This window comes from Cherax quadricarinatus, chromosome 60, assembly GCF_038502225.1.
Source record: "Cherax quadricarinatus isolate ZL_2023a chromosome 60, ASM3850222v1, whole genome shotgun sequence".
In the NCBI taxonomy this organism is placed as follows: Eukaryota; Metazoa; Arthropoda; class Malacostraca; order Decapoda; family Parastacidae; genus Cherax; species Cherax quadricarinatus.
In genome coordinates, this window is record NC_091351.1 from 18610601 (window position 1) to 18628929 (window position 18329).

General features: G+C 39.8%; 1 protein-coding gene across 5 annotated transcripts in view; it reads left to right on the forward strand.

Annotated features, from left to right (window-relative positions):
- IntS6 (integrator complex subunit 6) overlaps positions 1-18329 on the forward strand; it is a 438513-nt gene that overhangs the window by 233646 nt on the left and 186538 nt on the right. For all 5 annotated transcript variants that reach the window (XM_070097997.1, XM_070097998.1, XM_070098000.1 and 2 more), the window contains one exon: positions 14646-14947. In XM_070097997.1, coding sequence (XP_069954098.1) covers positions 14646-14947 — 302 coding nt within the window. The remainder of the gene's footprint in view (positions 1-14645; positions 14948-18329) is intronic.

Genomic DNA, 18329 nt, shown 5'->3' on the forward strand with positions numbered 1-18329 from the left:
TATCTATGGAGGCAAAGAAGGGAATGTATGAAAGTATAGTAGTACCAACACTCTTATATGGGTGTGAAGCTTGGGTGGTAAATGCAGCAGTGAGGAGACGGTTGGAGACAGTGGAGATGTCCTGTTCAAGGGCAATGTGTGGTGTAAATATTATGCAGAAAATTCGGAGTGTGGAAATTAGGAAAATGTGTGGAGTTAATAAAAGTATTAGTCAGAGGGCAGAAGAGGGGTTGTTGAGGTGGTTTGGTCATTTAGAGAGAATGGATCAAAGTAGAATGACATGGAAAGCATATAAATCTATAGGGGAAGGAAGGCGGGGTAGGGGTAGTCCTCGAAAGGGTTGGAGAGGGGGGGTAAAGGAGGTTTTGTGGGCAAGGGGCTTGGACTTCCAGCAAGCGTGCGTGAGCGTGTTAGATAGGAGTGAATTGAGACGAATGGTACTTGGGACCTGACGATCTGTTGGAGTGTGAGCAGGGTAATATTTAGTGAAGGGATTCAGGGAAACCGGTTATTTTCATATAGTCGGACTTGAGTCCTGGAAATGAGAAATACAATGCCTGCACTTTAAAGGAGGGGTTTGGGATATTGGCAGTTTGGAGGGATATGTTGTGTATCTTTATATGTGTATGCTTCTAAACTGTTGTATTCTGTGCACCAATGCAAAAAACAGTGATAATGTGCGAGTGTGGTGAAAGTGTTGAATGATGATGAATGTATTTTCTTTTTGGGGATTTTCTTTCTTTTTTGGGTCACCCTGCCTCGGTGGGAGACGGCCGACTTGTTGAAAAAAAAAAAAAATCTCTAGTATTTTCCTGGGTGAAAACTGAGAGTAAGTAGGTATTAAGAATTTCACACACATCCTTATCACTGTCAATGATCTGACCAGAGTTACTCTTAAGTGGGCCAGTCTTGTCCCTAATCTTATTTCTGTATTCCTGAAAGAACCCTTTTGGGTTAGTCTTTGAATCCCTTGCGACCTTAGCCTCATAATCCCGATTTGCTTTTCTTATTCCTTTCTTTATTTCTCTCTAATTGAATATATTGATTTCTTAAGTGCCCATCTCCTCTTTTGATACGCCTATATGACTCTCTTTTTGACCATTGAGATGTTTTAATCTATTGTTCATCCATTTGGGATCATTTTTGTTAGATCTAATTTCTATACTCGGAACAAAAGTTGTCTGGGCAGCTAGAACTATGCTCTGAAAAACATCATGTTGGCAACTAAGATCACCTACCTGACCCATAGTCAGGACATCCCAGTTTAGCACACCCAGATAATTTTTCAGTCCCATAAAGTCGGCCAAGCGAAAATCTGGGACAGAGATTTGATTGCAGTTATCTGGGTAATTCCATGATATATTGAAACTAAGTGATTTGTGATCACTTTCCCCAAGCTCATCATTAACCTCAAGATTATTAATTAGTGAATCGTTGTTGGCAAGAACCATGTCAAGCAGATTGTTTCCTCTAGTTGGTTCTGTCACAACCTGTTCTAAAAAGCAATCCTGTACCGTATCAAGAAAGTCACTAGACTCAAAATTTCCTGTCATATTGTTCCAATCAATTTGTCTAAAGTTAAAATCTCCCATTATCACAACATTTTCATATCTAGATGCTTTATGAATTTCGTCCCATAACAGCTTACTACACTTCCTATCAAGGTTGAGGGCCTATAAATCACACCCAAAATTAATTTGTCAGGTCCCTCCAGAAACTGTAGCCAAACAGATTCTGTGTTCGCTGTTTTTAATCTTATATCATGTCTAAGACAGCAATTTAAATTTTCTCTGACATACATTGCCACTCCACCACCCTTCCTGTTCACCCTATCAGTGTGGAATAGTTTATAACCCTGTATGTTGCATTCAGAAGGCATTTCTCTATCTTTCAGGTTGAACCAGGTCTCTGTCATACCAATAATATCTATATTACCTGCACTTGCAAGTAATCTTAGCTCATCTATCTTATTTCTTAGACTCCTACTATTTGTATAGTAAACCTTAAGGGAACTAGTCACTCGTTGCCCTCTACTATCATTCTTTGTTTGTTGATCAATTGATTTGCCATTACTAGCAACTTTATTTTGAATATTGTCTTTTAAACATATTCCTGAGGTATCCCAGTAATAACTGCTGTTTTTAACCCTAATGCTGCAGCCTGATTTTCTCACAAACACCCATACCTCTATAATCTATCAGTTTAAATTCCTAGACAAGTCATCAATTATCCTTTCAATTGAATTGGCTAATGCAACCACCCCATCCCCAGAGAGATGAACCCCATCCCTTGCATACATATCATGTTTGCCAAAGAATAGGTCCCAGTTATCAGTGAATGGGATTGCAAGTTCCTTGCAGTACCTGTCTAGCCAGCAATTTATACCAATTGCCCTAGACATCCATTCATTGCCCACTCCCTTTCTAGGCAAGATGCTACATGTGATAGGGATCCCTCCCTTAGACCTAACTACTTCTATGGCTGACCTGTACTTATTAAGCATCTCCTCTCTCCTGCCCTTCCCAATGTCATTACCCCCAGCACTAAGACAGATAATGGGCTTGTTCTCATTACCTGACATAATATTATCCAGCCTGCTGACTATGTCACCAACACCAGCTCCAGCAAGGCACACTCTCTGTCTGACTTTGTCTCTGTTACAAAATGCACGGTCCATATATCTTACCTGAGAATCGCCTACTATTAAAATATTCTTACCTTGATTAGCAGGGAAATCAGTGGTACCTTCAACCTCACTAATCACTGAAGTACACTCGTCTTGGGGAACAGAGAATCTATTTCCTTCCTTTACATCTTCTCTATTAACTCTCCTCATCTTCCTTCTTCCTGAACTGTGAACCACTTGCCACTTAAAGCGGCTGCTACTGTCACTGTTGGTGACCATTTCCTCCTTACCAGCTAAATCCTTCTCACACTCGCTCCCAAACTCATCTATGCAAAGCTTCAGCCTCCTATTTTCCTCCTGAAGAAGTAGAATCTCCTTCTTCAACACTTGAACACAACAAGCCTTGGTGCTTGGTAACAGCCCACGCTAACTCCCAAGAGCTTAGGCAGGTATGACCGCAGGTGACTACTGACCTCAGCGTACTGGGAGATATTTGGGAGTTGGCGTGTCAGTGGATGGATTTATGAAAGATGAGGTTAATCATAGAATTGATGAAGAAAAAAAGGTGAGTGGTGCATTGAGGTATATGTGGAGGCAAAAAATGTTACCTATGTAGGCAAAGAAGGGAATGTATGAAAGTATAGTAGTACCAACACTTATATGGGTGTGAAGCTTGGGTTGTAAATGCTGCAGCAAGGAGGCGGTTGGAGGCAGTGGAGATGTCCTGTCTAAGGGCAATGAATGGTGTAAATATTGGGCAGAAAATTCGGAGTGTTGAAATTAGGGGAAGGTGTGGAGTTAATAAAAGTACGTATTAGTCAGAGGGCTGAAGAGGGTTTGTTGAGGTGGTTTGGTCATTTAGAGAGAATGGATCAAAGTAGAATGACATGGAGAGAGTATAAATATGTTGGGGAAGGAAGGCGGGGTAGGGGTCGTCCTCAAAAAGGTTGGAGGGAGGGGGTAAAGGAGGTGGTGTGGGCGAGGGGTTTGGACTTCCAGCAAGCATGCGTGAGTGTGTTAGATAGGAGTGAATGGAGACAAATGGTATTTGGGACCTGACGAGCTGTTGGAGTGTGAGCAGGGTAATATTTAGTGACGGGATTCAGGGAAACCGCTTATTTTTATATAGCTTGACTTGATTCCTGGAAATGGGAAGTACAATGCCTGCACTCTAAAGGAGGGGTTTGGGATATTGGCAGTTTGGAGGGATATATTGTGTATTTTTATACGTATATACTTCTAAACTCTTGTATTCTGGGCACCTCTGCAAAGACAGTGATTATGTGTGAGTGAGGTTAAAGAGTTGAATGATGATGAAAGTATTTTCTTTTTGGGGATTTTCTTTTTTTTTTTTTGGGGGTCACCCTGCCTCGGTGGGAGACAGCTGAGTTGTTGAAAAAAAAAATTCTGTCACACTCTTTTCTCCCCTTTGCCTTTATACAAAGGAACTATACATTCTCTTATTTTTTTTTTTTCAACAAGTCAGCCATCTCTCACCGAGGCAGGGTGACCTGAGAAGAAAGAAAATCCCCAAAAAGAAAATACTTTCATCATCATTCAACACTTTCACCTCACTCATGCATAATCACTGTCTTTGCAGAGGCACTTGGGTACGACAATTTAGAAGTCCCTAAAACTGTAAATATCCCAGACCCCTCCTCCAAAGTGCAGGCACTGTACTTCCCATTTCCAGGACTCAAGTTCGGCTAAATCTGTAATAACCAGTTTCCCTGAATTCCTTCACTAAATATTACCCTGCTAACACTCCAACAGCTCGTCAAGTCCCGAAAACCATTGGTCTCCATTTACTCCTATCTAACACGCTCACAAACGCTTGCTGGAAGTCCAAACCCCTTGCCCACAAAACCTCCTTTACCCCCACCCTCCAACCTTTTTGAGGAGACCCCTACCCCTCCTCCCTTCCCCTACAGATTTATACACTCTCCAAGTCATTCTACTTTGATCCATTCTCTTTAAATGACCAAAGCATCTCAACAATCCCTCTTCAGCCCTCTGACTAATACTTTTAGTAACTCCACATCTCCTAATTTCCACACTCCGAATTCTGTGCATAATATTTACACCACACATTGCCTTTAGACATGACATCTCCGCTGCCTCCAGCTGCCTCCTCGCTGCAGCATTTACAACCCAAGTTTCACACCGATACAAGAGTGTTGGTACCACTATACTTTAATATATTCCTTTCTTTGCCTCCATAGATAACGTTTTTTTGTCTCCACAGATACCTCAACGCTCGACTCACCCTTTATCCTTCATCAGTTCTATGGTTAACCTCATCCTTCATAAGCCCATCCGCTGACAAGTCAACTCCCAAATACAGTGGTCCCTCGATAATCGTAGTTCTCGGGAATCGTAGGTTTCGGAAATCATAGGGATATTTTCGTATAAACATGGGCTCGCTAATCGTAGGTTGACTCACGAATAGTAGGTCGTCCGGGACGCGTACGCACGGTGTGAGCCGGGGCGGCCTCCCTACCCAGCCAGTGTGGCATTGTTTACCAGTTAGTGTAGGTCCCCTCACGTGCTCCTACGAAATATTTCATAATATTCCACTCATTTTAGTGCTTGCAAGTACTAAATAAGCTACCATGGCTCCAAAGAAAGCTCCTAGTGCCAAGTCTGTGGTAAAGAAGGTGAGAAATACAATTGAATTTAAGAAAAACATCATTGAACAATACGAAAGTGGCACAAGTGCGGCCGAACTGGCCAGGATGTATAAGAAACCCTACACAACCATGTTCCATAGTGGCCAAGAAAGAGGAAATCAAGGATGCTGTTGTTGCAAAGGGGGTAAATATGCTGACAAAAATGAGATCACCAGTACTCGAAGATGTTGAAATGTTGTTATTGGTGTGGATAAACGAGAAACAATTAGCAGGAGATACTCTTATGACTTCAATTATTTGTGAAAAGGCTAGGCAGTTGCACAACGATCTGGTAAAGAAATTGCCTGCAAATAGTGGTGATGTGAGTGAATTTAAGGCCAGCAAAGGTTGGTTTGAGAGATTTAAGAACCGTACTGGCATACACAGTGTGGTAAGGCATGGTGAGGCTGCCAGTTCGGACCACAAGGCGGCTGAAAAATATGTGCATGAATTCCAGGAGTACATAGAGGCTGAAGGACTGAAACCTGGACAAGTGTTCAATTGTGACGAAACAGGCCTCTTTTGGAAGAAAATGCCAAAGAGGACCTTCATTACACAGGAGGAAAAGGCAATGCCAGGACACAAGCCTATGAAAGACAGGCTGACGCTCATGTTCGGTGCTAATGCTAGTGGGGATTTCAAAGTGAAGCCAATTACTAGTGTACCATTCTGAAAATCCCAGTGTTCAGGAAAAACAATGTTATGAAGAGTAAATTGTGTGTGTTTTGGAAATCTAATAGTAAGGCATGGGTCATGAGGGAAATTTTCGTCGAGTGGTTCAATGAAGTGTTTGGCCCTAGTGTGAAGAATTACCTCCTGGAAAAGAAATTGGATCTCAAGTGCCTGCTAGTAATGGACAATGCACCTGCTCATCCTCAAAACTTGGATGACCTAATTTTCGAGGAGTTTGGGTTCATCACAGTAAAGTTCTTGCCCCTGAATACCACTCCTCTCCTCCAGCCCATGGACCAGCAGGTCATTGCAAACTTTAAAAAACTCTACGCAAAAGCAGTGTTTCAAAGGTGCTTGACTGTGACCACAGACACTCACTTGACCCTAAGAGAATTTTGGAGAGAACACTTCAGCATCCTCCATTGCATAACCCTTATAGGTATGGCTTGGGAGGGAGCGACTACCAGGACTTTGAACTCTGCTTGGAGAAAATCGTGGCCAGATTGTGTCAACAAGAGGGATTTTGAAGGGTTTGGGACTGACCCTGATGAGCCAATGTCTGTTAAATCAGTTGTGGCACTGGGGAGTTCCATGGGGTTGGGTGTGAGTTTGGAGGATGTGGAAGAGTTGGTGGAAGACCACAACGAAGAGCTCAGCACTGAGGAGCTGCAAGAGCTTCAGCAGGAACAGCAACAGATCGCAGCTCAGAATCTTGCTGCAGTGGAGGAGGAAGAGAGATGGAAGAAGGTGCCTTCTTCAGAAATTAAAGAGATTTTTGCTATGTGGGGTAAGATGGAAAGATTTATGGAGAAACATAACCCTGACAAGGTTGTTGCAAGCCATGTTGGCAACATGTACAGTGACAAAGTCTTGGGCCATTCTAGGGAAGTGTTAAAGAGACGCCAGAAACAGAGCTCTCTCCACAGTTATTTTGCGAGACAGGACTCCAGTGACTCAAGCTGGTCCTAGTGGCATTAAGAAACAGAGAAGAGAAGCAACCCCAAAAAAGCAATTGGTACCTGAGGTGTTGCTGGAAGGGGATTCCTCTTCCAAACTGTAAACAATCCAATCTCTCTCCTCCTCCAGTCTCCCATACACTAAGAAGAATCTCCAGTAAAGGTAAGTGTTATGCTGTTAATGTTTCATTCATCATTTCCCATTGTATTGTTTATGTACTACATGTATATTTCATGTTAAAAATTTTTTTGTTTTAATACTTCTGGGTGTCAGGAATGGATTAATTGTATTTACATTACATGTATTTCTTATGGGGAAAATTGATTCGAAAATAGTAGATTTCGATAATAGTAGCAACTCCAAGAACGGATTAACTATGAAAAACGAGGGACCACTGTATCTGAAAACATTCACTTCTTCTATGCTCCCTCTTTCCAATGTGATATCCAATTTTTCTTTATCCAAATTATTTGATACCCTCGTCACCTTACTGTTGTGTGTGTTCACTTTCAACTTTCTACGCACTGTGGCAGGGTGGCCTAGAAGGAAAAACGAAAGTTTCTTCTTTTAAATTTTGTAATCTGTACAGGAGAAGGGGTTACTAGCTCCTTCCTCTCGGCATTTTAGCCGCCTCTAACAACGCACATGGCTTACGGAGGAAGAATGCTGTTCCACTTTTCCATGGAGACAAGTAGAAATAAACAAGAACAAGAACTAATTAGATACCTGAAATTTTTCATGTTTATGAGACAGAAAAAGACACCAGCAATCCTTCCATCATGTAAAACAATTACGGTGGTACCTCGGAATACAAACAGCTCAAAACTCTAACAATTATGTAAGTGTATTTATATAAGTGCTTTTGTAAGTGTATTTTTGGGGGTCTGAAGCAGATTAATCTAATTTACATTACGTATTTCTTATGGGAACAAATTCATTCGGTATCGGAACTCTTAACAGCCTTCTGGAACGAATTAATTTCGTATCCCGAGGTACCACTGTACAGGCTTTTGTGTCACACTCGCTTGGCAGGATGGTAGTACTACCTCCTTGGGCGATTGCTGTCTACCAACCTACTCCCTCGGTATTATTATTATTATCACCATTGACAATCTTGTTCACTTAGTTTGTTTCGAACAACTACCCTTAGTTGCTGTTGTTAACAAGAAAGAATGAATAAATGAGAGAAGGAGATGCTGAGTATGTAAAGAAACAGGCAAATGCATAAAGGGAGTCATTCAGTCACACAAAATGTATATTAATACCTGTCTGCTTTTGGTTCTTACATGTACATTTGCATGAGTTCATGAAGCATTAACCCCACATTACAACCACTTACATTGTGTACAAGTTGTCTTCACATTAGTGCAGTAGAATAAATAAATAGTGAAGAGTGACGGCATATGAAAGGAAAATTTTCTACAGTTCCCCCAGTAATACTATTATGTACACATTTTCTCTGGTGTTGGACTAGATAAAACGCATTCCTTGCTGTTACTCCAACAAGCCACCCAGCTACCACATCTTACATTTGTATCAAATTTATTTTATTTGTTTTGTAGTGTGTTTCTTATATAATTCTGAAAAAAATATCATAGATGGATTAATTAAAATGTTTATATTAACATAATATATGACATTTAACCCTTTCAGGGTCCGTCCCGTAGATCTACGGCTTTACGTTCAGGGTCCAAACCGTAGATCTACGTCATGAGCTCGGCTCACTCTGATAAACTGTAAGTGGTGCATTTGGGCCTAGATATGAGAGAATACATCTATGTGGTATGTGTGCACCACATAAAACAGATCCTGCAGCACACTGTGTATAATGAGAGAAAAAAACAAATCATGATTTTTTGATTAAAACAGCTAGTTTGCACTGTTTTTCGTATGTTTTTTATAGTTGTATTTGCGATTTCTTGGTCTCATTTGATAGAATGGAAGACATATTACAGAAATAGAGATGATTTTGATTGGTTTTAGCACTGGAAATGGCTTGAAACTGAGCTCAAAGTAGCAGAAATGTTAAATTTTTGCCGATATTCAAGAGTAAACAAATGACCTCACATGTCTAATACACGCCAGCTGGTGGGTCTAATATGCATTCACAAATATGGTGATGATATTTATACAATTATTACAGTATTGCATAACAGTACATCTTCCATTTTTTGGTGTGAATAAAAATTCATTATGTGAATAAAAATAAAAATGGAATTTATTTGTAAAGCCTCAAAACGTAACTAATGAACAGAGGAAATGTTAGTTTAGTTCCAGGAATACCTACATTGTTTATTCTGGACCCTATTTTGAAATTGGAATATTTTGAACTTTGTGTTAAATTGGCCAAATTAATAATTTCCGATCACTTTAATTTGTAGTTGAAACAGTTGACTTGGCGATTTCTTGTGCTCAATCGATAGAATAGAAGTAATACTAGTGAAATAGCTAAGAATTTGGTTGACTGGAATAATGTAATTGGCCTAAAATAGGAGTCAAAGTCGGCAAAATCGCCGATTCGTAAATATCGCTGACACATCAAAATTCGCGAGAGCATAATTTCGTCAATTTTCCATCAAATTTCGTACTTTTTGTTTTATTACCTTCACAAAAAGATTCTCTACCATTTCATAAGAAAAAATAAATTTTTTTTGTTTGAAAATTCTTGGACACTGGGGCACCACTTCAGATTTGGGCCTTGGACCCTGAAGGGGTTAATGTGCCCCAGAGCAATTATTATTATTTCATATTAGTACAGGCTCTCCTCGCTTAACAACGGAGTTCCGTTCCTAAGACCACGTCATTAAATGAATTCGTAGCTATGTGAGGAGCTTACTATAATGGTAGTGAGTTTGTGTCAACCATCTTTGATATTGTTTTAATGTCACCTTTGCACCATTTATAACATTTCTGGTATATTTTTACATGTCTTGACAGTAGTGTACTGTATTTTAAAATAACAGAATAGAGGAAATCAACTCTAATATGCATTATTTAGGTATGAATAGTGGTCAGAGGGCCCGTCGTAAGTCCAAGGTGTTGGTAAACGAGTACGTCGCTAAGTGAGGAGAGGCTGTATTAGTAGTACAGTGGACCCCGGTTTGCGTTATTAATCCGTTCCTGAGAGCTCATCGTAAACCAAAATTATCGAAAAGCGAATCAATTTTCCCCATAAGAAATAATGGAAATCAAATTAATCCGTGCAAGACACCCAAAAGTATGAAAAAAAAAAAATTTACCACATGAAATATTAAGTTTAATGCACACAAACTGAAGAAGACATGCACACTTTGTAGTATGTACTCTACTAACAATAGAATACATGACACTTACCTTTCATGAAGATCTGGTAATGATTGATGGGATGGGAGGAGGGGAGAGTGTCGAAGTTGTTAATGTTTAGAAGGGGAATCCCCTTCCATTAGGACTTGAGGTAGCAAGTCCTTTTCTGGGGTTACTTCCCTTCTTCTTTTAATGCCACTAGGACCAGCTTGAGTCACTGGACGTCTGTCCCACAACATATCTGTCCATAGAGGCCTGTACCTCTCGTTCTTTTGTGACTTTCCTAAAGTGGTTCACAACGTTGTCAGTGTACATGTTGCCAACACGGCTTGCAGTAGCTGTGTCAGGGTGATTTTCATCAAAAAAGGTTTGCACTTCAAGCCACTTTGCACACATTTCCTTAATCTTTGAAGTAGGCAACTTCTTCAATTTCTCTATCCCCTCCTCCGAAGCAGTTTCCTCAGGTCTGGCCTCTTGCTGTTGAAGATGATCTAGCAGCTCATCAGTGGTTAGTTTGTCATTGTCCTCCTCCACCAACTCTTCCACATCCTCCCCACTAACCTCCAACCTGAAGGACTTCCCCAATGCCACAATGGATTCCTCAACTGGCATAGGATTCCCAGGGTTAGCCTCAAATCCTTTAAAATCCCTTTTGTCTACACATTCTGGCCATACTTTTTTCCAAGCAGAGTTCAAGGTCCTCTTAGTCACTCCCTCCCAAGCCTTACCTATAAGGTTTACACAATTGAGGATATTAAAGTGATCCTTCCAAAACTCTCTTCGAGTCAATAGAGTGCCTGTGGTCACTTCAAAGCACCTTTCAAACATAGCTTTTGTGTACAGTTTCTTGAAGTTGGAAATGACCTGCTGGTCCATGGGCTGCAGGAGAGGAGTGGTATTAGGAGGCAACAACTTGACCATAATGAAGCTCATGTCCCCAGAAAGTCACTCTGCCAAGTCTGTAGGATGACCAGGGGCATTGTCTAATACCAGGAGGCACTTAAGGTTTAATTTCTTTTCAATTAGGTAATTTTTCACATTGGGGCAAATGCATGGTGTAACCAGTCATAGAAAAAGTCCCTAGTGACCCATGCCTTACTGTTTGCCCTCCACAGCACACACAAATTAGCCTTGAGGATATTCTTTTGCCTGAACACTCTGGGAGTTTCTGAGTGATACACCAATAAAGGCTTCACTTTGCAATCACCACTAGCATTGGCACACATCAGAAGAGTAAGCCTGTCTTTCATAGGCTTATGTCCTGGAAGTGCCTTTTCCTCCTGAGTAATGTAGGTCCTACTTGGCAATTTCTTCCAAAGCAGGCCTGTTTCATCGCAATTAAACACTTGTACAGGTTTCAAGTCTTCACTGTCTATGTAATCCTTGAATTCCTTCACATATTTTTCAGCTGCTTTTTGGTCCAAACTGGCAGCCTCACCATGCCTAATCACACTATGTATGCCACTACGATTCCTAAATCTTTCAAACCAACCTTTGCTGGCCTTAAATTCACTCACATCACCACTAGTTGCAGGCAATTTCTTTACCAAATCATCATGCAACTGCCTAGCCTTTTCACTTATGATCGCTTGAGAGATGCTCTCTTCTGCTATCTGTTTTTCATTTATCTACACCAAAATCAGTCTCTCAACATTTTCTAACACTTGCGGTCGCTGTTTCGTAATCACAGTTGCACCTTTTGCAACAACAGCTTCCTTGATTGTCGTTTTCCTGGTCACTGTAGTAGAGATGGTTGATTGGGGTTTGGTATACAACCTGGCCAGCTCTGACACACACACTCCACTTTCTTACTTTGCAATTATCTCTTTCTTCATTTCAATAGTCATTAGCATCCTTTTTCTCAAAGGGTTGGCACTAGAAGCTTTCTTGGGGCCCATGGTGACTTACTTTGCAGAAACAAGCACCAAAAACAGTGATAATATGGTATGTACCAAATGTATCCTTAGATGCGAGCACACTGGCTGGCTTGTAAACATTGTCACACGGGGCAGTTCAGGCCATTCGTGGACACGTCTCTGACGAATCGCGTATACCGGGTTTTTTAACAGGAACCAAGGCAAAATTTTTGTGCTAGAATGTATCGCATACCGGATTTATCAGATACCGATGGCATCGTGAACCTGGGGTCCACTGTAGTATTATTAATATGACATCAAGACTGGTGAGAGACACTTAATGATTTTAAGGTGTACCTGCATACCAGTACAGTGTGTAAGTTTATCTAGGTACAGGTACACATAAATATAATTATCAGAGTACTGTATATATAAAATATGAAGGCTTGGAAAGTTTCCAGACATAATGGAGAGACGCAGATCTCATGGAGGATGTAAACAGAGTGGTGCGTGGTGACCATTTTAGTGAGTCAGGTGGGGGGAAGAGCCATATGATGAGTTTTTGTCATGATTTGAAATGTTCGTATTAACGAAACACTGTAAAGCGAGGCCCTACTGTATTTTGTGAAATGATTCAAGGAAATCGGTTAGAAGGACTTGAGCCCTGGTGGTGGGAAGTACAATGTCTACACTTTAAGGGAGAGGTTGGAAGTATTTGCTGTTTGGAGTGACATCTGACCTGTCGTATTTGTGCGCCTCTGCAAAAACAATGATTGTGTGAATGATGGGTTACCCTGCCTTGGTGGGATCTGGCTGGTTTGTTGAAAAAAACGTAAAAACAAAAGTACAAAATTTATTGAATAACTTGGGAAACTAAGCAGGCATAAAGTTAGTAGTCTTGGTTTAATTTATGCATGTGTGATTTTGCCCACTTTGAGTCCTACTTTAAAACAATTTCATTGCTCCATTCGACAAAATCCTTAGCTGTTTCACTAGTATACCTTCCATTTTATCATCTGAACACAAGAAACTGCTCATTAAACTGTTTCATCCATAAAGTGCACAGAAATCGGTAATTTTGCCAGTTTTACTCAAAATTAAAAAATAGCATTTTAAAAAATAGTCCAAAATAAACAATGTAGACATTCCTGGCACTAAAACATTTCCTCTGTTCATTAGTCACATACTCAGGCCTCTCCTGTATTATATTTGCCTTCCATTTTGAATTCATAGTCTCTCAGAAATTGATGATTTATTGTTTTTTCGAATAAAATATAACCAGGAATAATTGGTCATCCCAATAATTGAATCAGAGCTGTTAACCCTTTCACTGTCAGTTCCGTAATATTATGGCTTTAAAGATAAGATAAAGATAAAGCTAGTGTCGGTCCCATAATACAGTGCCAAAATTCTAGTGGCTTCCAATCTTGCTGGAGATAGCTGGTAGGCCTACATATGAGAGACTAGGTCTGAGTGGTCACTGTGTACACTGCGCAGTATAAAAAAAATACTGCAGCATGCGGTGCATAATGAGAAAAGAAAACTGCGAACCTGTTTTTGGTTGAAAACCACGACTTTGTGGTATATTTTTGTATGGTATTTATGGTTGTATTTTTGTTTTCTTGGTCTCATTTAATAGAATGGGAGATACATTGCAGAAATAATGAACATTTTGAATGGTTTACTGACTAAAAGTACCTTGAAATTGAGCTCAGAGTAGCTTAAATGTTCGATTTTTGATGTTCATGAGTAAACAAGTCACGTCACGTCTCCAATACGCGTCAAATGATGGGTCTAAAATGCCTTCACGAATGTGTTAATATTATTTATACCATTTTTACAATAATGCAGTAGTCTGTATAACAATAAATCATCAGAATCGAAAGCAAGTATCATATGTATATGAGGGGCCTGGAGAATTGACTGAGGAACAGAGGAAATTCTTATTTATTGCCAGGAATGTCTACATTGTTTATTCTGGACCCTATTTTTAAATTGACAGTTTAATTTTGGGTGAAATTGGCCAAGTTACCGATTTCTGATCACTTTATTGGGTAGTTGAAATAGGTAACTGGGCAGTTTCTTGTACTCAGTTCATAGAATAGTTATGAGTTTGGTTGACAAACAGTGGAATTGGCCAAAAATAGGGCACAAAGGGGGCGAAATTGCCAATGTGTAAGTATAGCCGAGACCGCTAACTTCGTCAGAGCATAATTCCATGAGTTTTCCATCAAATTTCGTACTTTTGGTTTCATTACCTTTGGTAAAAGTTTATCGTTTCATAAGGTAATTTTTTTTTTTTTTTTTAAATTCCTTGATCCTGATAGCTAGTTTGAGATCAGGGGCCTTGACACTGACAGAGTTAGGGACTGATTCCCTCACTCTTCCTCATCTTCCACCATTCCTCTCTGTATTGGACTGAAGAAGTCACTGGCTGGTAAAATGCTTCCTCAGTAAAGATTCCCAAATTTTGCACAAGTGTCTCATTCCTCAACTTGTTGGATTTTTAAGCCATTTACATCACAACTTACAATAGCATTTTATATTTATTGGCCTCTTATTTTTCATATTTTCTCTCAACAGGTAAAGAAACTCCTGATGTAATTGAGGTTGACAAAGAAAATCAGCAAAATAATGTAGAAACTAATGGAGGGTTAGGAGGGGGTGGGCTTGGAGGTGGTGGTATGTTAGGTCACATGCTTCAGAATGGTGGCCGTCCACATACACCCAACTCTCTACCCCTTCCTATGCCCAATCCACAAAGCAATGCTTGGCATAATTGTAGAAAGATGATATATGTGCCAAGACCAGCACAGAGAGGAAGTCCATCAGGTTTCTGGCCAATACCAGAGTCATTCTGGCCAGATATGAACACAGTATCACTGGTAAGGAAAGCTTATCTTTGACTAAATTATTCTCTTCATTGATATACACATGTCTTTCATTCTACTGTAGTCCTGGCTTACTGGATCAAGTTTCACTAAGCTTTGTCTTGTCTGATCTGTGAATATTCTTGTGCTTACCTCTTACCTTTGATGAGTTCCAAGAGTTGTTCTAATCCAGGAGTCTGGCCATGGGCCAGGCTTGTCTGGTTGGTGCTTGCCTGGTCAACCAGGCTGTTGCTGTTGGTGGTTTGCTGACCCACATATCAATCCTTTGTGCTTATATATCTTTTTTTTTTTTTTTTTAACATGACAGCCATTTCCCACCAAGGCAGGATGACCCAAAAAAGAAAGATGCACTTTCACTATCACTCTCACAATATCACTGTCTTTGCAGAAGCACCCAGATATGAGAGTTTAGATGTCACTTGAAACAGCCAATATTCCAAATCCCTCCTTTAAAGTGCAGGCATTGTACTTCCCTCCTCCAGGACTCAAGTCAGGCTAACCAGTTTCCCTGAATCCCTTCATGAAATATTACCCTGCTCACACTTCAACAGCTCCTCAGGTCCCAAAAACTGTCTGTCTCGATTCACTCTTGTCTAACATGCTCACACATGTCTACTGCATTTCCAGGTCTCTTGCACACAAAACCTCTTGTACCCCTCCACCCATCCTTTCCTAGAACGATCCCTATCCCTCCTCTCCACTACAGATTTATATGCTCTTCAGTTCATCCTGTTTTGCTCCATCCTCTCTAAATGACCAAACCATCTCAATAACCCTTCTTCAGCTCTCTGAACAATACCTTTAGTAACTCCACACCTCCTCCTAATTCCCTCACTACAATTTCTCTGAATAATATTTAAACCTAAATTTGCCCTTGGACATGATATCTCCTTTGCCTCCAGTCTCTTTCTTGTTGCAACATTCACAACCCATGCTTCACACCTATATAAGAGTGTTGGCACCACTATTCTCTCTTACATTCCCTTCTTTGCTGATATGGGTAACATAGCAGCAATTTTATGATAGTTTCATCCTTCATAAACCCATCTGCTGACAAATTTACTTACAAATATTTGAACACATTCACTTCTTCCATACTCCGTCCTTCAAATGTGATATCCAATTCTTCTTTACCTAACTCATTTGATACCCTCATCACCTTATTCTTATTATCTATGTTCACTTTCAACTTTCTTTACGCACCCTCTGAAACTCGTCCACTAACCTTTGCAACTTCTCTTAAGAATCTCCCAAAAGCACAGTATCATGAGCAAAAAGTAACTGTGTCAACTCCCATTTTGTATATGATTCCTCATAATTTAATCCTACCCCTCTCCCCAACACCCTAGCATTTACTTCTTTTACAACTCTATAAATATGTTAACAACCATGGTGATATTACACATCCCTGTCTAAGGCTTACTTTTACTGGAAAGTAATCTCCCTCTCTCCTACACACCCTAAGCTGAGCTGACTATTCTCATAAAAACTCATTACAGCATTTACAAACTTATTATGTATTCCATACACTTGCAGCATGTGCCACATTGCTCCCCTATCATATGCCTTTTCTAAATCCATAAATATAATGAAACCATCCCTACCTTTATCTTAATGTTATCTGTAATTAGTAGTTGTATCAGTACATAATAGTGATTACTATTGGTACATAAGCATGCATATATAAGAACCAGAACTTGCCAACTTGTCTTATTGCATGTTGTTTTATGTAGTGTGTAATTTTATTATTTCACTAAGTTCAAAAATCAGTCTGAACTTCATGAAATTAATCAGTTTAATGAATGTTAAATTATACTGTACTAAGTCAGCTTAGGCTGATCCCAGGAAAGATTGAGCTATTTTATATTCGCTATGTTAGCTTGTGCACATTTTTAAATCGACATATGAAATTAAGTTCTGTTAATATAACTTAACAAAGTAAATGATCAAAAAACAGTTCGATTTGTTTGAGTTTGCTTGCTGGGCACGCAGAGCATTAATCTTGTGATGGCATGCTCTTTGTTTACACCTTAGGGGGAGGTTCTGTTTACTCTGTTAACATGTCAAGGGAGGTTCTGTTCACTCTGTTAACACCTCAGGGGAGGTTCTGTTTGCTGTGTTAAAACACAACATTCTCTACTATATTTTGTATACATTATCACCTGTATCACATACTAGTTTATCGTGGTTTTGTACACTAACACCACTGATATCTACCTCTGACATCTGGTATCTTAACCACTTGAGGGTCCATGCCGTTGTTCTATGGGTTTAAAGCCTGGGTCTGTGGCGTAGTACTACATGATGAGCTCAGCTCACTCAGATAATCTTTGAGCGGTAAATTTGGGCCTAGATATGAGAGAATGTGTGTATGTGGTAAGTGTGCACCGTATAAAACAAATCTTGCAGCACACAGTGAATAACGAGAAAATAACTGCGACCATGTTTTTGGTTTAAAACAGCAACTTTGCAGTGTATTTTTGTATGGTTTTTATTTTTATGGTGTATTTACGGTTTCTTGGTCTCACTTAACCCTTTCAGGGTTTCGGCCGTACTAGTACGGCTTATGCCCCAGGGTTTTTGACGTACTAGTACGCCTAAATTCTAGCGCCCTCAAATCTAGTGAGACAAAGCTGGTAGGCCTACATATGAAAGACTCGAGTCTCTTCTCAAAAATCACTTACTCACCCACAACTAAATAAATACTGAATAATTGTCACATATATGTATCTCATTATTGTATCTCATAATTGTCAACCTGTGACCCAATCAAACTTTGTTACTATTTAACTTCATTACCTAACAGAATACTCCATTCTACTGATTACACAGCAACACAGTAAATGACCATATGACCTGTCTTTGTAATACTCATTTGTACTAAATTGTTATCTGTTTTACAATAATTTTTGTACCACTGAATATATCATTGCTTAGTTAATCTTGTAGGAGTGAGGAAGAGCCAGTTGTGAGTGTGTGGGAAGTTCGTGAGGCAGTAGGTAAAATGAAAGAGGGTAAGGCAGCCGAGATTGATGGGATAAAGATAGAAATGTTAAAAGCAGGTGGGGATATAGTTTTGGAGTGGTTGGTGCAATTATTTAATAAATGTATGGAAGAGGGTAAGGTACCTAGGGATTGGCAGAGAGCATGCATAGTTCCTTTGTATAAAGGCAAAGGGGACAAAAGAGAGTGCAAAAATTATAGGGATAAGGTTGTTGAGTGTACCTGGTAAAGTGTATGGTAGAGTTATTATTGAAAGAATTAAGAGTAAGACGGAGAATAAGATAGCAGATGAACAAGGAGGCTTTAGGAAAGGTAGGGGGTGTGTGGACCAGGTGTTTACAGTGAAACACATAAGTAAACAGTATTTAGATAA